The following is a 20,052-nucleotide window of genomic DNA, read 5'->3' as shown; positions in this document are numbered from 1 at the left end:
TGTTGTCATATGAAATCTAAATGTGAAAGTAAAGATAGGTATCACAAGTATAATAACTAAAGCTGGAGATCTTAAGGACACTTAAAACATCTAAAAACAAACTGATTAAATCCATGTCCTTATACAAAGTCTGTCTTTTATTTCTTAGAGATTTTGCTATCCTAAACATTATTTTTATTTCTGCTGTTATTCTTTATAAACTTTTGGATATATCAAAATTACACATGCTGCCGTTCAGATTTCACAGGCAGTTTACCTGTTCCCTGAAGAAAAGGAATTTTCCTTCGTTCTGGAACTCATGACTTTAAATCTGTTTTACCCATTTCTTGCCATATTGAATGATTTATTTCTAATGATTGAGTCACGTTTTTATTAGCTCTCTTTAAATTTTGCTAGGTAGATAATCATTCTCCCTTGCTTTTTGTTATATGCCAGGAAAACAAGAGGTGGGGAGTGAGGTGGGTAGTAAGCCTATACAAAGTGGGCTGAGCAAAGATCTCTTCTACCTTCCCTGGGCCTAGAACATTCATTTGCTCTTCTGTTTGCCCATTCCATTCATGTTATTTGCTGGCATGTTTTCAGTTAGACTTTTGAATGTAAAGCTTCATCTCTTTTGCTAGACTTTGGTAGACTCAGTCCACAGATTTTGAGTAAAACTTCCCCAGAACAAGCAAGATAGATGTTTTGGTCTACTTTTTCCTTTATAGCCCCAGAGTCTAATTACTTTATTTTCCTTAAAAGCTCTTAGATGTGTGTCCATGTGTATGTCTGTCTGCCTCTCCCTCTTCTTTCTCTCCCCTCTCCACTTTTAAAATTCAGTGTATATATTTATATAAAAGTAGTATGCATCCATAGTTGAGAAAGCTAACAGGTACTGTCATATTTGTGGAAATATCCTTGCCCTTTTGCTGCCCATTCCTAATTCTTACTCCCCTCTTAGCTGTGTCTTCAGGTTTTTCCTTTTAATTTCCAAATTTCAAATCTATACTACTAATTCCTTTTTGCTTACATTTTTCCAATTTTAGATGTCATCTGCTTATTTTTTTATTTTGGACAATAAGGATTTAATACCTTTACATGATATATACATTTCCTCCCCTACCCCATCTCAGCTTCTTAAATGTCTAGGGGGTCTTCAAGAAAATATTGTTTCCTGTTATGCTAAAAAATATGTAAATTCTCTTTCTTGTGTTGCTTTATGGTTTGCACGTGTACTGTTCGCTTTCATCCCCATCCTCTTTCTTGTTCGCCCTTATTTTGCAGAAATACATCCTCCAGTGGATTCTCCCAGTGGGTGCTCAGGAAGTAAATTTTTTTGAGACAATGCATGTTTGGCAATATATTTTCTTGTTATTTGATTAGGTATAGAATTCTAGGTCGGAAATAATTTTTTTGAGACCTGAGAAGACATTGCTCCATTGATTTCTAGATTCCAGTGCTGCTCTTAACTGACATGCCATTTTTATTCTCCGTACTTTATGTGTGACTTTCCTCCCAGGAAGATTTTGGGATTTTCCCCTTATCCTTAGTTTTTCGAAATGTCACAATGATGTGCGTTGGTGTCGGTCTTTTTTACCTCATTATTTTAAATAGTCTGGGCCTTTCTCCCTGAAAAATCTTTATCTTTTTACTCTGAGAAACGTTCCTATATGTATTTAGGCACATACATACACCTCCATGTATACTTTTCTTCCCTACCTTCTGTTCTGTCCTTGGACACTTAACTAATCTGATATTGAATCTCCTGGATTGATCCTCTAATTCTTTTTTCTGCCTTCTAATACTTACCTCTTTTGGTTTGCTTGTTCTTTCTGGGAGATGTCCTCAACTTTATCATACAACCTTTCCTTTGAATTTTTTCTCCCTCTCATATTTTAAATTTCTAAGAGCTCTTTTTAGTAATTCAGCATTTCTTTCCATAGCACTTTGTTTCTTATTTGATGAATGTAATAACTTTTCATCTCTCTAAAGATATTAAATATGGTTATTCTAATATACTCTTCTATTTCTACATTGTCTATTTCCTTTCACTTTTTTTTTTCCTGTATGTAGTTCTGTGTCCTATCATGTTGAAAAACATATCCTCAAATATCTGGTGACCCTGGTTATATTCTGTGTACATAGGTCTCTCAGCTTTGCTTTATGGTGATCTCCAGAAATAGTCAGTTTGGGGGAGCTTGAAAATGTCAATACTTAAGTCTTTTTATTGTTACAGTTTATCTATAAAGAACTCTGATTTCACATTTAGGAGATGTATAAGCCCGACACCAGTGTATTAGAGAAGTAAGAGAAAAATCTGTATGCATTCATTATTGAGAAATTATTAAAAATCCTTGTGTCGGCTATGCATGTTGGCCCCAAGTCTCAACTGGTCCAGAGAGTAACTCAAGTTTCTTCTAACAGGGTGGCAAAGGAACAGTCACCTGTTAGTACAGGTGATAGTGATGGGGTAAGGGGATTTTGGGCGGCAAGGGGGTGTGTGTCCAACTTCCTTACGGAGACTTTCAATCAGTTCTGGTTTTAGCTCCACCCTATACCTTCAGAGACAACCTCTTGCCTCCAATTACAGAGACTTTCTGAGGCTTGAGAGAACTGGGTTTTTATTCACTTTTGTCCCACTCCTTACATTGCCCTTCTTTAAAAAAATATTTTTGTTATTTATAATTTTAAAGAAGCAGTATATATTTATTATAAAAAGTGGTCAAATGCTTAAAGAAGAAAATAAGATCACTCAGAATTTTTCCAGTCATAATCTATGCTAATTTTAATAGATTATGCCATATTTTCTTCTGTTTTCTGTGACTTTTCCCCCTTTTTTTGCTTAAAGTATGTGTATGCTTTGATTTGTTTTGGGTGAGCTTTTTATTTGTTTTCAAAATTGGAATCATGCTGTATGTAGAATTTATATACTACTTAATTTAATGAATATTTTTCCGTATCATCAGACAGTCTACAAAACATGACTTTAAGTAACAATGAAATCGTGAATGTTGCATGTTTTATTTATCCATTATCATAATTGATTTAATTCTCCCTATGGTAGGGACTCAGTCTTGTGTAAGGCTGAAGAACATGCATCTGGATTATCAGAAGGCCTGAGTTTGTATGCCAGTTCTGCCATTCCTTTATATTATCCTTTTACTGAACCGCTACAGCTATTATAAGTACTTATATATATAACTTGCTGATAATAAGTAGAAATTAAGGTCCAGAAATGGGGTGGGGTGGGGAGCAAATGCATTCCTTTTCATGGATCTAATGGCCCAAGGGTATAGAACAGGAACCAGAGCCATAGGTAGTCTAAGCTAGAAACTTTGCCTTTATGCCCAAGAGATTCTCATCCAGATGTGGTGTGGCCACCAATGCTGGGAGCAAGGCCCACAGGGTTGGGCACTTGCTCTTCAGTGTTCCTTTCAACACTGAGACAGCTGGACCAGGACTGGATTTGGGGGCCTCTTAGTGCTACTGCTAGTATTCAGCTATTACCATTTTACTGTATCCCATGGGCCTTGTCTCTTTCTCCTTTTACCTCACCTACTCCCTCATCCCTATTCCTAACTTAAGGGGCTTGAGTAACATCTGCCAGTGTCTTTTACTTAAGTCCCAGGGACAGCACTGAACAATGAAGTGGGGGAATATTTTTATGTTATTCTCCCCCAAACCTTCCTTTTTTCCAATTCTAGCTACATAGTATCCTCCCTAAAGTCCCCTATTGTCCTGGTGTGCAGATGATATTCTTCCCTTATTACCCAGTATTAGGAAGTTAAAAGTGATTGTCTTTTGCAAAGTTAACCTTCATATCCCTTCTTATACTATGGATATTTCTAAAGTGATACATAAAAGGCGAAGCCAACCAAGTACCTGGTTCTCCCGGTGAGAAATTCTTCGCAAGTATTCAGTGCCTTTCTGTGTTGTTCCCCTGTCAAAAAGAGAAGGTTCTGATAGCATGTATATTATATTATACGTTATATGATCAAAATGCATTCATTACAGGACCACATTTTGCATTTTGAAACTTCACTAAATATGGATTAAAAGACAATGGCTCCTTTTTAAGGAAGTGAATGCAACAATTAACAAGGTATTGGGAGTGGAGTAGCGAGTCTTTATATCTGAAATCATAGTATGTCTATGCCTAGAACTGAAGATGAATCTGTGTCAGTGGCTTGAGGGTATCTAGAGATGAATTTGCAGAGAAAGTAGAGTGCTTAACCTAAAAGAGGGTACTCTTTCTGTATCATTCTGTTAACTTAAATCTTTCCCTCCCTTCAAACAAATTCCTAGGAGCTGAAGTCCATTTTTAGTAATTTTCTTTCTGCCACCCTTTTCTAGAACCATTACCTACTTACCTCTCTCCCCTTCTTCCCTTTTCACTGGTACCCAAACATGATGATAACAACCATCATCTCTGAATAAGTAACTGTATCCTCAAACCCTAGAGAGTATCTGCTGCCTCAAGTCCAGGAACATGCAAACTAGACGAGGGAAGGAAACAAATTCGAAGACACCTGCACCTCAGTAGAGGACAGGACCTCAAATGGAATGAGTGGGCTGGGGAAAGGGGGATGTCAGTAACAAGAGAATGCTAAATTTGAGGAAATGACATTTAGGACCTTTTGAACTTTTCTGTTCATGTAGAAATGGTTCATGGTTTCACTGAAAGTTGTCAATTTCTGTTGATTAAATTATACAAAATACTACTGCTTTGTGCAAACTCTTTATCTTTGGTCCTGGTTGTTGGGCAGCTAATCACACCCATGTATGTCATTGAAAATGTTTTGAATCTACTTGATAAAATTTTAATCTGGTTATTTGATTATAACACCCTTCCCACATCAATCACTTCTGCTACCAGTCTAGTCCATGTTCTCATTATGTTTTGCCTGAGCTATAGCAATAACTCTGTTACTGATTTCTCTGTTTCCTCTCTTACCCACTTGTATTCTGTTCTCCATACCATAGGCAAGGCAATCTTTTTTTAAAACATAGATCACATCATATCCATGTTTAAAATAATCTTCCACAGATATCCCTTTGCACTTGGAATAAATGCAGACCTTTATCTTGTTCATAAACCCTAACACAGGCTGGCCCCTTTTGATCTCTCTAGTCTCTTACTTCTCTTCTCTCCAAATCACTACACTTCAATCACATTAGCCTTCTTTCCTTTCCTCGAGCTCAACAAATTTATTGTTGCCGTCGGGTCTTTGCTCTTGCTATGTCCTCTGCTTCTTTCCCCAGATCTTCATAGGACTGGCTCCTCCACAGCCATTCAGGTCTCCGATCACACATCCCACCTGTAGAGTCGTCTTCCCCTGCCATCTAATCAACGCCTTCCTATCTTCCATCACTCTCTATTCCATTTCTGTTTTATTTCCAACTCATTTGTCATGATTATCTTAATTAAGATAATTTATTTTTCTGCCTTCTTCCCCCCAAAATGTAAGTTCTTAAATGTCTTTTTTCCTGCTAGGTTCTCAAAACCTAGCAAAGGTCTAGAACATGGCAGGTGCTTAATACTGGGTGGATGAACAAACAATGACTTCTTTTTATGCCGATGCAATCCTCTTAGTTGTTTCTCTTGTACCACAGCTGACTAAAACTTTTTTTTTACTTTCATAATTAAAATAAACATTGTTCCTAGATTGAAATTAGTAGTAGTAGTGACTTCTCCTTCTAAATGTCTTGACAATATGGTTATTGTTATTATCTGGAAATGAATTTCAACATATTCACTTAATATGCCATGGATCATAATCATTTCAGGCCAGTAGAAATGCAGTATACCCACAATGTGTTAGAGAGTTAAAGTCCCAAAACTGCGTTTTCTAGACCATAAGATACATTGCTACCCACTACTTTCTATACTCAAATATTTGATGTAGTGGGCTGTTTTTTTAGATAAAAGGCCCAGGAGTGAAGACTTGCTATCCTCCCAAGTGGCTACTAATCATTTTATCCCACTTTTTAAGAGCCTACCTTATAACAATGCATTTTAATTTCCTATCCTCTCCTGTGTGACACCCACATTACTGAGGTATTTTATTGACTATCATCATCTATTAGAGTCCCTTGTTCTGAAAGTCTGTAACTACATGATTCCTTTTCTCATTTTATGAAGGCTTTTTAAAGGAATCATAATCTGCCTCCAGGTTCCTTTTGTTTTGTTTTTTTTTTTGCTTTTTTTTATTATGTTAATCACCATACATTACATCATTAGTTTTTGATGTAGTGTTTCATGATTCATTGTTTGTGTATAACACCGAGTGCTCCATGCAAATACGTGCCCTCTTTAATACCCATCACCAGGCTAACCCACCCCCCACCCCCCTCCCCTCTAGAACCCTCAGTTTGTCTCTCAGAGTCCATAGTCTCTCATGGTTCGTCTCTCCCTCTGATTTCCCCCCCTTCATTTTTCCCTTCCTGCTATCTTCTTTTTTTTTTTTTTTTTAACATATAATGTATTATTTGTTTCCAGGTTCCTTTTTTATCATTTCCACTCTGTAGGCCCAAGAATCACAGAATCTTGTTAGATAGTATTTTCCCAGGCTGAATCAGGGGAAACTACAACTGCCCCAAGCCTTGTCTTCTGGAAAGTTACTGTACATCCTCTAATGGAAAAGTACAGCAGATCTCTTTTATAGACATAGAGCTAGCATACTCAATGTTTCTGAAAGCCTGTTAAAATGTACAGTGCCACTAACCCAACACTCCAGCTTGCCATACCCATTTAATGTACTTTATCGCCTAACTAGCTAAAGGATAATGATTGTTTATTATATAATTGCATTTATATATTCTGGAAAACATATTCAGACTGAAATGTCAGATTATTGTGTTCTTGTACTTTTCATGGATTAAATGGAGACATAATCCCATTGTAGTTACAATAGAGTGACTGTTGAGTTTGTATTTAAATCTTTAAATCTTGTTTTTGCTCAGGTTATCTCCTGAACCTTTCTGAGCAACAAGTCAGCCTCAGTAGTCCTGAATTGACCATCTGTTTTCTTACTATTATATGTATCTAATAATTGAAAGGATAAAAAGAAAAGAACCCTCTGGATTTGTGTTTTGCATATGCTGTATGTTTGTAGCATCTCTTCCAGGCTCAAGGAAACAGTGGTGTGTGAATCTATACTAACTACCACATCTCCATGCTTCTCCTTCAAGTTACCATTTTTATCCTTCCAGGAGAGCAGAATTATGGCTAGAGATACATCATTACAACATTGCTATTCATTTCACTGACAAACTGTTAGTCTGATTATATCAAAATTTGATGTTGGGTGTATATTGAGATTATCCCAGAGAACAGGTGGATATTTCTTTGGTGTCTTATAGAAGGCCCCCATTTCCATGTTTTGTTTTTTTTCTTTTTTTACAAGCAGTAGGAGAAAAGTGGCCCACCATCATGAGAATTTGCCCAGTGCCACTCCAGGTGCCATTATCCCTCTCTAGATACTATGTGCAAGAAAAATAGTGACTCTGGATAATCCATATCTCTTGAGATTTAATGTTCCATTGTGTTTTAAGTTTTAAAATATTGTTATGAAGCCTGCATTTTCAAAGAACACTTAGATGTGCATGCTTTAACAATATTTTTCATTTATATTACACTTTATCATCAGCCTTGATAAACTGGGTATCTGATAAACTGAAAGTGAGACATTGTTTGAAATGTGTTCTTTTAATGATAACTGTGCATTAGGTATTGATAGAATACTGAAAAGTAAATTACAACTTTCTCTATGAAAGTAGTAATGCTAACAGTTGAAGCATATTTACATTTCTAGAACCTTTCTTTGAACCCTAATTATTTTATAGGTATTATCTAATCCTAGAAAATTCCATGTACATGAAGGTAGTATCCCCTTTTTTCCAGGGGGTATTAATACCCACACTGCTTAAATGAGTTGTCCAAGGTCACTCAGTGAGTTGTTGCTGAAGCCAGAAATAGAATCCAAGTCTCCTGACTCCCAATTCAGCTCTCTATCCTCGATATAGTTTTCTATCTTCTATATACCCCTGCTGCCTCTCAGGGGAAAAGAAGTTAATCTTCCAGCTATTAATAGCCACCAAATTGGTGGTAGCAGCACAGTGGAGAAAAGTAACTGTCTTTACACTGCAGCATTAGTATAAAAATATCTGGTAATGGAAAATTTGACAAATGTCATGTTAAAGGGAGTGGAAAATTATTTTAAGATCTGGATCTCATTTATCTAGTTCTCAGAAAAGTAAAATTCCTTAGTAGAACAGGGATCATATTTTTCTTCCTGTTTTTCAATTGTCTTTCCTAGAGGGTAGTTGTCAACCTAGCCATAGCAGAGCCTATCATGAACTAACATAATAAGAATAATGCATGTACTGTTGGTGATTGTTATAAGTGTATTTTCTAACTTGGTTGAGAGTTTGAATTGCTTTATTGAGATACATAACACTTATTCAGCTTTCAGTGTTATTTAAGTTAGTATTCTATCATAAAGCAAATCTAACATCAATTGGGAATTTTATTCCATGATTTAAAAACATGGGCAGAAATACACATTGTAGTTCTTTCCTGGACAGTACACTTGAAGCAAAGTTACTTCATGTCAGGCACCTGAAGTTCACCATGAATGGAACAGCCAAAGCAGAAAAAAGTTAACTAAGAAATACAAGATTAGCATACTCGAATTGATGAAGTTTATTGTTAATGTATGCAATCAATCATTATATATTTTAAAAAAATGTTTGAGAGGTAAATATTTAAGCATGTCTAGATTGTGGGAATTCAAACTTCAGTTTAAACAAGACAATTTGTCTCTAATTTTGGACCAAGCAACAGGAATTTCCCTACTGAAAATCTCTGGATATCATGTTTATGTTAAAGATCACTAGAAGTCTTTAATCAGAAGAATGACATGATCAGAATTATGTCTTACTTTTAAGTGTAGGAGAGCTAGGATTGGTGGAAGTTGGAAAATGCGAGGAAATGATAAAAATTGGTTATTTGGGACCCACGTGACTGAAAAAGTAGTGGCAAGAGGATAATCACAAATAAGAGTGTATTTCTTTAGGGAAATATATATGCTTACCAGATGAAGGAAGACAAGGTAACAGATGTTGGAGAGGTAGTAGGGAAATCATTTTGAAAAGCTACAGAAGTTGTAGGACAGGGCTAAGAAAAGTTCATTAAATTTAGTGACCTATTGACATTTGGGAGACTTACTTGTACAGAGTGATGAGGTTCACGTAAGAGTACTCTGACCTCTTCAGCTTATGTTCATTTATCTTAAGGTATTAATCTAATTTTCAAAAACCTATGATTTATGTATGATACAGGAAACAATCAGAATGCTTAATTAGCCACCATACCTGAGAACATAACAGATTTAATTCTTTCATTCACCTAGAATTTTATTGATTATTGACATTCCTGTTAATTTAGACTAGACTTCTACTCAACAAATAACTGGTGATATTTTATAGTAGAACAAGTTACTAATCTCTGTGCCTGTGATTGTTGAATACTTTTTTGTTATCTTAAATCTAAATCAAATATAAAAGCTGGAAATTGCTTATGAATTTCATTAGGATTTGTTGGAAATTTGTTTTCATGATTACCCCAACCTCAATTTTGCTATGTCTACAAATTAGTATTGATATTAGCCATTGATTATTTCTGTTCTAGAATATCTTTATAGTGAGTTCATTAACATTATTTGGAGTTACAATCAATAACCTATGTTTTTGTTTTTCTTTTCAGCTTTCTTTTAAATTTTCATCAATTGGTAGAAAATGTACTTTATTATTGGTGGTGGTGATGTTGTTGTTTAACTGATAGGGTTATTGGAAAACTATTTAGCTGATATTACTGAGATTCTTTTCAATTTTATTGAATAGGCACATCTTCAGGTGAATCTAATCTACTTAAAATTCCTCCACAAAAAAGAACCCGAAGAAAACTAATGCCTTCTCCTTTGAAAGCAAAACATCCCCACAAGTCTACACTGTCTGAAAGTTTGCAGCTCAACGATTCTCTCAGCAAAGAACTTCAACCTATTATGTATACGCCAGAAGACTGTAGAAAAACATCTCAAAATTCATCTCTAGTGACCTTATTAAAACGATCATCACATACTACAGGTTTTCAGACCATCAGCTCAAATGTAAACAGTGACAATTCTCTGAAAATGTTATGTGAAGTAGATGTTCCTCTCAGCAGGAGAAAGGAATATGGACAGGAGGATTTGGACTCTACATTTACTATATGTGAAGACACCAGGAGCTTGAAGAATAAATTACCTGAACAAGAATCACTATCAAACAATAACATTTTACAAGGGTACAAAAAAGAGTATTTTCTAATTCTTCTTTTGTTTTTGTTCTTGTTTTGTTATTTACATAGCCTTTAAACCATAGCTTTCTTTTTCTTCCTCGGTTATATTTAAGGTCTATTTCATGGGTCAAGTATGCAGTCTTGATTACAAAAGTCAGTATTTTACCTTCATTTAATCTTGTCTTTCTAAATATTAATCCACTAACACAATATTTTAAAGTCTTTAATCTGATATCTTAGTTGATTGGCCCTCAGTGGCTAAAAGAAACCTTAAGATATATTTAGTTTGTTCTACATACTCCAAAGTTAGATGATACAAGCCATCATTGGAGGATTACTATGTTAATTATTATTTATTAATATGTTCACTAAAGGAAATCTCACATTTTTTTATTGACACTTAGCAAACCTCAGCTTACCCTGAATCATCATACTTCTAAGGTACGGTTGACTACATGTCATCCAAGCAAACATCCTTCTCATTTTGTCTCACTTATTCTCATTTCCTATTCTGTACACTTCATCTGTATAATCACAAGTAATCCAAATATGAGAAGAATGATACCTTTCTATGCTGTTAGGATGTAGAAATCTCTTAAGAGCAACTCTTTTTATGATATAAAAAAGAGAAAAGCAAACCCCAGGGCAAATGAGAGAGGCTTTATAGTCTAGAATAATATTTTTCTTTATATATTCATACAAAATGGTATTGTAATGATGAAAGTGTATGCCCCCCTATTCTCCATAATACAAATCAAAATTACTCTTTTTATTTTTTTTAATCTAATATACAGGCTTGCCTCTTCTTCATTCTCAACTAAACATCCTCTGCCTATACCAAGCATAGTACCATCCTACATGGCAATGACTGCTGCTGCCAAAAGGAAACGGAAGTTAACAAGGTACAGTTAACCATAAACTGGCTCAGTGCTCACATAAGATCATCTTTACACTTTGTTTCCTACAGCTCCTTTTTATTTCTTGTATGAAACTGTGAATTCATATTTAAAACATGTAATTAATTGCTCTGAATGTGGCACTGGATTTATATTATCAAAGGGAGATCTTGATAAAGCCCAAGTATTTCACTTGCTATTTACATAAAGTATTCCATATCTCAGATTATTAAAAATAAATTGAAAATTTTCTGGCCTTCAAAAATGTCATTTAATTTTAACTTTTCTTCTGGTGACAACTTTTACTCATTTGGTATTTTTCTTTTTATACATTAATGAATTTCTTCAGTCCTAAAATTGTATTACTTTAATAGATTTTGATATATGACTAAAATGTAATGAGTGAAGAGACTTCTATTTCTGGCTTTGACAATATATAGCTTATATCAGACCAAACCACCTATCAAAAACAGTGATAAAAGGTGATAAAATACAACCAACAGCTGCTTTCCAGTCACTGGAGACCAACCAAGGCAGCCAAGACCTGAAGGTCTAAGATCCAGAGAAAAGGAAAACAAGCTATGGAGAGCCAAACCTTCTCTACCTCATTTTTCCATTTAGTATTTGCCAACTCATGGCACCAAGTATAGAAGCCAAGCACAAAGTGGAAGCCTACAGCTATCAGCAGTCTCACTGAGTTAGGAAACAAAATAATTCTGTGTGTAGCTTTTGCAGTTAAGATATTTGCCACGTTCTGAACTCTGGCATAAGAGGCCAAGAAACAAAGCTGTAAGAAGCTAAAATATTAAGCAGAATTTTAACGTTCTCATGGGGCTAGGACACAAAAACTGTTCAGGGATTATTGGGAAGAAAAGGTGCTTTTTAACCCCCAAGGATTTTATCTGAGACCCTTGAAGGCCTGTGCTCTAGCAGTAGGGCAAACGGGAAATAGACTAGTTCTTGAAAGCCTGAAAAAGCCCTCAGAACAATTCAGTCCCTTTTGGATCGAGGTGATCTATCTCTGTTCTGCCTGCTAGCCAGAAGAAAATTAAATCACTTCTGGAGAAGTATACCAAGTAGGACATCAACAGTTTTGGGGTTCTTTCACATGTTTAGCACTTAAGCAAAAATTACCAAGTATGTCACGAGACAGAACCAAATGACTAAAAATCTAGATCCACAAGTGATTCAGTTAGTAAAATTATCGGGTAGGGACTTTAAAAATTTAACTGTGATTAAGTTCAACAAAATAGTGGCAATTTCCCAAAGAACTGGATTGTATTAAAATGAATCAAATGACTATTCTAGACCTGAAAAATTAGAATCTACTGAAATTAAGAATAAATAAGTAATTTAATTGATTAGACACAGCAGAAGAGAGTTTAGTGAACTGGAAGATAGGTTGACAGAAAAATATCTAAACCAATGTACAAAGGGATAAGATAGAAAGTATGGAGAAGAATGAAAAAGACATATGGGACACAGAAAGGTCTAGCGTGTATATATTTTGAGTACCAGAAAGAAATGAGGAAAAAAAATGGGGGAAAACAGTGTTTGAGGAGATGCTGGCTAATAATTTTCCAAAACTGACAGAAGAAAACTAATCACAGATTCGAGAAGTTCTGCAAACTACAAGCAGCATTAATACAAAGAGAAACATACCTAGGTATGTAGCAATAAAACAGCTAAAAATCAAAGACAAGGAAAAATCTTAAATATACTGAATTATATGACATGAAGTCCATTATATAGTCTTTATATCCCACAACATTGAATGCAATCACAAGATATAATGAGTGGTTATATTGTAAAATGGCTCTGACTTGCTTTACCTCTTTTTCTTTGTCATGTGATTATGGGGAAAAGAGTATAAGATCTAAGATAGGGTAACTCTTTGTTTAAGTTTCCTATTTTCCTCCATGAACCTGTTATCATCTGGGCTAGTCTAAACAAACTTACAAATAATCTATTTGTGCCACATAGAGTATTATCTCGTAGGTGCATTTAAGGTCTATCCTTAGACCAAGACTCCTATAGCAGAGTCTTGGAATGTAGATTTAAAATTAATAGACTGATTTTTCCAGAATGCCTCTAACTATCCATGACATTTAAAAATCTTTATTTTGCTATGGCACAAACTTAAATGAAGCAATTTGTCTGACTCATGTATGGGTATCAGCCATTTAATGAGTGAGCCTAGCTAACCATCATCATCTTATCACTAATTTTCATTGTGTGGATTGTGTTATTCTTTCCCTTAATTAGTGTTGGTGACTTTTCTGGTTCTTCACAACTCTGTTGTGTTAACTAAGATGTAGCAAAATCTTACAGTTAACAATGATTTAAAATGTACACATAATCATTATCAAAATCAAATGGTTTTTCAGGAAATGTCTAGGTATGTGAACTATATTCAGAGTGGTTTGAGATGAATTAAAGAGCTTCCACATGAGCAACTAATATTGTGAAATAATATTAAAGGACATATAAAGAAAGTAAGATTTCTCATAGCCTATTAATCGCTCTATCACATTCCCTCTGGTACCAGTAATTAGATCCTGCCATTAACTAAGGTTAAAAGAGATTAATGCTAGAAATGTACATAATTACTTTTTTTTTTAATCTTCCCTTTCCCCAATTAAACCTACATGAGTTTGAGAGTAATAAACTCTGGTATTTTCCACTTAGAAACTTTATGTACATATTTAGGTTGTTTGTGTGTGTGTGTGTGTGTGTGTGTGTGTGTGTGTGTATGTATTCTAGTACATTTTTTTTAAATGAAGGGAAGGCTCCAGGTGTATAATTATTTTATTCAGTTGTATCAGTTTTTCTCTCTGAAAAAAATTTAGTCACCTACAAAACTCAATTTTTTAGTTACTACTTAAATTGAGAGTATTAAATTTTTAATGATTTTAATTCATTTAATATCACTGAGGCAAACTGTTTTAACTAAATCAGCCTACCAAATATACAAATATAATATATCCGTATATAAAATTTTACTTACAAATTATATTAATCAGAGTTTTGGGGATCTGTTTGCTTTGTGTATTTAGTTAATTGGTTTTTTGTTTGTTTCATAATCTTTCTTAGCACCCAGAAATGGATCTCACACTTGTCACACATTTTTGGTCTGTTTTGAAAGACATTTAATGGTTCCAACTAGAAATTATCTCAACCGAAAGACTATGATATGCATATGTTAATTAAGCAGAAACATACTATTTATATAAGGGAACAAAAGATTAAATCTTAACTTTCATTAATAGTTATGGAAATATATTTGGCACATAACTAGAAGAGTCTTCAAATTTCTTAATATAGTCTTTAACATAATTTGAATTTTCACTCATACCAATTTTAAGTCTTATTTTATGATCCAACATAAATCTAAAATAAATTTATAACATGAATGTTAAACATTTCACCAGTGGATTATTTTATCTAAATCCTAAAATATATTTGCATGTATTTTACTTATTTATAAATATACAACTTATTTTATTAGGCTTTGTTTTCATTCCTAGAAATAGGAGGTTTCTTTCAGATAGATTTATTCAAAAGCCTAATTTTCAAGTAAAAATTTATTAGTAAACACAGATGTTCTAGAACTAAGCAAAGTGATAAATCATTCCATAAAATAATAAAGATAATTTTAAGATAAATTGTTGGAAAAACCAACACTTATCAAAAGTAACCAATGACAATGATCTGTATACTTGAAGAAAAATCACCAAATGACCAAAAAAGAATTTTTGCCTTAGACAGCTGATACATATGTTATCCAAAAAGGGTGTTTAGTATCCAAAACAGAATTATTGTAACTAAGTTTATTTAGCACCATTTAAGAATGGAGATTTTCTATAACTGTATCTCCTTGCTTTCATAATACTAGTACTTTTTTGTTACCATTTTGGGTAGGTATCATTTATATTCTTGAAAAATTACCATTGGTTACACCATAATCATATTTCTTACAGGCTCTAGAAAAGTTGAGGTACATAGGTTGAGTTATTTTTGCCAGCATTCAATGTGCTCCTGCCTATTTTTCTTTGCTATCATAATAAATTGCCATTTCTGACCACTTTTGATAACCATACAACAAATCCATCTTCTCCCTATTCCACAAACACTCCCACCTCAGTTTACCATGTGGTCAGGATTACCAGAAGAGCAAATTGTTGCCATAAAAGGGAAGCCTCCAAGTGTTAATGCAACTGAAAATCAAATTAGTACCAACTTGTAAAATGGTATGTGATATCTTTTTTAATCAGAAACTCCCTAAAATTAGCTTATTTGAATCAGTATGGAGGAGGGTTCCTCACTTATGCCAACCCTGCCTGTTAAAACTTGATCCTCTTTGGGTTAAGAAGTATTGGACTGTTATTTTTCAGGACGCAGACCAAACTCATCTCATCCACAAAATCTTTCAGTTGTTTTTTTGGTTTTTTGTTTTCCTACTTTTAAAATCAGGAATCTACAGCCCCTTATAGTTTGAAAACCTATAGCACTGTCTTTTACTTTACCTTGTATTATTTTGTGTAGTTGTCTTATTTTTCCCCCTCCCCACCATATATTCATTATGTAAGTTTTCAGAACAGGAGTTATTACAGCCTAACTTATTTGTACATGAGGCCATAGTAGTAGATGTTTAGTAGTAATATGTCAACTGGAATTGAGTTGGAAATTTGACCCTTTAGTATATGAGATTGATATAATTTTTTTAAGATAAAACAAATGAAAATAGGTCATTCTTTTCATGTCAGTTTCTATATTGTAGTAATCAGAGAGAGATTCTCAGCCTATTACCATGCTTTGATTTGAAAACAAGGTTTCCAAACAATCTCACTTGTTTATATTCTCCAGATTAAGGTTCTCACTCCAAATTTATAATATGAGCTTAGTTTTTCACCTCTTGCAAGATGCTTTTTATCTCTACACTTTGAATAATAGTGTTGGCTTATATTCTAGCAGTGCACCCTGAAAATGTTTTGTTACAGAATTGTTACATACATCTACAGTAATAATCTCCAAATTGAATAAACATCATTAAAATCAAAACAAATTTCCCTGTGGGCCAAAAAGGTATTTAGTACCTCCAATTACTTTTAAGTGATTTTGCAGCTTATTATTTTATTATTTTACTTTCTCTTTAATCTTTATTGCATATATGTATTAGAACTTATAAAAAATGAGAAAAAAATAACTTATAAAAAATGCTTTACTAAAATAAAAAATTTTTCCCTTACAGTTCTGCATCAAATACTTCATTAACTGCTGAGGTAAATTCTGGATTTGCCAAACGTGTTCGACAAGATAATGCAAGTGAAAAGGACTTACAAGAAAACAGACCAACAGTGGGTATGTCTCAGCTTTTAATTTGGTATTTAATAACATGATTACCAAACATATGTATACTACTTTACATTTTCTTACAGTGTTTTCATTAGAATCTCCTTTTATCTGCTCATCACATTTATTAGATATTAAGTGTGATTATCCATGTTACAGAAAAGAAAAGTTAAGACACAAAATAGAAAATACCCAAGATCACACAGATATTTCATGGTGGAGCCAGACTTCTAACTCTATATTCTGTATCCTTTTTGTTATCCATATTGCCTCATACTGCAGAAGAATTTGTAAATAATTTAACTAATAATTGAAATAATTAGCTAAATGTATTATTTAATAGGTTAATAATTAACTATATTTTACAGATAAACTTTACTTGAAATTTCTCTCTTATTAATAATTTGCCCTCGGACTCATTTGTACAATTATTGCCAGGCTTCAGTCTGTACCTAGTTACAGTCATATTGTAACTCCTATTATCCAGTTGAAAAAGATGCTGGTAGGGATGACTATATCCTCTCAATTGCAAATGGTGGTGACATGGATCTATAGTAAGAAAACCACATCTTTAGTGAAGTTAGAGATATAGCACAAACCAGTTTCTAGGCCTTGGTGTCCAGACCTCTGTCTTTCTGACACTATAATTCCTAAGATTTCATTTAAGAAGTATTTATTTACTATGCACTGATATGTGCTAGTTTCTGTGACAGATAGCAAGATCATTAAGACCCAGTTTGGTTTCTTCCCTAAAGGAACTTGTAATTACAGCACTTGGAATTTAAAGGGGTTTCATGAGATAATGAGGGTTTCTAAGAATAACATGAAAATCATTGCTATTTTTTTCTGTCAATGCTCTTTCATTAGAGTAATATAAAATTTCTCAGTAGCTTTGCCAAACTGTGTTAATAAATCCTTACTTCTTGTAGTAGCCAGTGGCATCCTTAAGTGGAATGCCTTGTGTGCACATTTTAAAAATCAAACAAAAATGTCCTGAAACGTAAAATTTACTATGATTATTTGGTTTAGTACGCCAAACTTAGTAATGTTTAACAGTGTGTATGTGCAGTTGGTATGGATATGTACGGCCCCATTCGTCTCCTGAAAAAATTCTCCAGAAAATCATAATTCTACAGCCAAATAATAAATTTATGATACTTCTCAAATAGAGATTTGGTTTTTCTAACATGCATATTTTCTAAGAATGGTATAAAATGCATCAAATATCTCATATATAAAGAGAGGTGAATAAAGTAATTCTGCGTAGAAAGAAGTAAGAGTTGATACTAAACTGCAGTGCTTGCCAAAGAGCAAAGAAGAACTAAAGCTAGGTTAAAAGATTATGTATTGTTAAGGATAATGGAACACTTAGAAAGAGGTATTAGTTTAAGGGAAGGTAACAGCTTATGTATATTAGGATATCCAAATGAAAATGCCTAAATACCCAAGAGGAATTACTAGAGAAAGTGGGAGAGAACTGGGACTTCCTTTCTTAGAATATATTCAACTGAGTTCTCCAACTAACAGTGTACAAATAAAAAAACAAAGGAACATCAGTGGGAAAGAAGGTAACTGCTATTTACCAAGAAATAAGAATACTGTCAAGAGAATATGTGCCCCTAAAACTAAAACCTAATGTGACAAGAAAATGGATAAGAGATTAGACTGAGCCATAAAGAAGTCAGTGGCACCTGTTTTAACAACACTTGGTTGAGTAGACAATCATTGTGAAGCCTGAAGAAGAACCAGAGGAATGGACATTTGAGAGGTGGCAGTAAAAGGAATAAGAGCTATGGGATCAGGATTAAAACTTAAGAAAGTACTAGATGCAAATTATACTCCTAAAAATAGGAAAAATATGGAATTTTAGAAGCCTTAGGGAAGTAATCCATAGAATGAGGAAAAAAGTGATGATGCCAGAAAGAAAGAGAACAATCCTTGTAGAATAGCCTTGCGTTAGTTCAAAAGAACTAAAATTAAATGCAGTAGTTTATTCAGTGATGTTATTTGATACCTGCTGGGGTGGGGGATGGCGTGTACACATGCGCACACTAAAAACTCAGTTGGCAATATGGAGAAATGAATTTCTACTTTGAAACCAATGTTATTAATGTTTCCTTCGTGTTATATTTTAAATCATGTTAACAACTATGAATTTTTAAGAATAAATTTTTCTTATGGATGTAATTTTAACAAATTTTTATAACTTGAATGAATAGTGAGAAAATTCCTTTGGATACTTTTACCATATTTATGTCTTTTTATTTCTTCTCTAGACTATAAAAGAAACATCCATAAAGTAAAGCCAAACATGGTTAGAAAATTTGGAAGAAGTATTTCAAAAGGAAGTCTAAGATAAGTCACTTCAAAATCAAGGAAAATGGAATTGACAAGTCTCCTTTTGAAAGAATTTGTTGCCAGTGCCCTTTCAGAAACTTATTTAAAACCTTTGAAAGAAGACCATCTTAAAGCTAGGTTTACCTAAATACCTTCAGCAAGCAGAAAATAAAATTCTTTGTTTTGTTCTTTTGTATTCTAAGCAAATACTAAATTTCAACAGAAAAGGTTATGTTTTAATAAAGTTACTAAAATATTTGTTACCCTTTATAATCCCTAAGTAGGCATGGTGGTACGTCAGTTTTACTATGCTACAACAAGTTGATTAGGACATCTTAGAAAATAGTGAATTAAATTATCCTTAGTTTTTTTTTAAACAAGGAGAATTTAGAAGTGATAAAATTATGGCCCAGGATGTATTTGGTCGTATATTATTTTAATCATATATAGGACTTTTCTTTCCAAAAATACTTTGATGTACAAATGTACATATATGTGCCCATAAAGTTGTAAAGATTATTTAAGTAGTCTTCATGAATAAAATACTAATATTGTTCCTTGCTACTCAGTATATTAAAGATATAGATTTTACAGTGTTTGCTTTTCTGTCTTGTTAGTACCCCTTACACACTTTCAACTATTATTTTATATAAAATGTGAATTTTATAGATTTGTATTTCAGATTAGATCGAGATATATGGCACTAGAACCACATCTGAAAATGATCCATATATTCCTAATGATAGTGAGACAAAGTTTTAATCATTCCTTCTCCTATAGGAAGTATAGTACACAGAGCTGCAACGAAATCATATTGTTCACCTGCCTTGTTTGACCTGTTCATCTTCTGAATGCAACAAATACTTGATTAAACACACTTTTAATTTTATGTGGCCTGGGAACTGTTCCACCAAAGCAAACAACCACTTAACAACCAGTCGAAACATTTTAGGCCTTTTAGTTTAGTCATGTCTTTCAACTTAAAATCTGGTTGGGAGAGTATGAGATGCAGTAATGATCTTTGAAGTTCCTTCCAACTCTGACTTTGGTAGTTCCATGTTTATAGATGTGCACACAGAATCTGTCATAGGAAGAACCACCATACACAGTTTCCTTGGGGTCCCTTTGTCATTAAGCCTTTAGCTCTGT

The 20,052-nt window shown here is 33.7% G+C and overlaps 1 protein-coding gene across 2 annotated transcripts in view; it reads left to right on the top strand.

Annotated features, from left to right (window-relative positions):
- The window catches only part of KIF18A (kinesin family member 18A), an 80,028-nt gene extending 60,563 nt beyond the window's left edge, over positions 1 to 19,465 (top strand). For both annotated transcript variants that reach the window (XM_027581102.1, XM_027581103.1), the window contains exons 14-17: positions 9,883 to 10,324; positions 11,113 to 11,220; positions 16,466 to 16,575; positions 18,843 to 19,465. In XM_027581102.1, coding sequence (XP_027436903.1) covers positions 9,883 to 10,324; positions 11,113 to 11,220; positions 16,466 to 16,575; positions 18,843 to 18,925 — 743 coding nt within the window. In that variant the 3' untranslated portion in view covers positions 18,926 to 19,465. The remainder of the gene's footprint in view (positions 1 to 9,882; positions 10,325 to 11,112; positions 11,221 to 16,465; positions 16,576 to 18,842) is intronic.
- Positions 19,466 to 20,052: the final 587 nt, after the last annotated feature.

The sequence above is a fragment of the Zalophus californianus genome, chromosome 11 (genome assembly GCF_009762305.2).
Source record: "Zalophus californianus isolate mZalCal1 chromosome 11, mZalCal1.pri.v2, whole genome shotgun sequence".
In the NCBI taxonomy this organism is placed as follows: domain Eukaryota; kingdom Metazoa; phylum Chordata; class Mammalia; order Carnivora; family Otariidae; genus Zalophus; species Zalophus californianus.
Note: the sequence above shows the minus strand (reverse complement) of the source record. Positions and strands in the feature narration are given on the sequence as shown.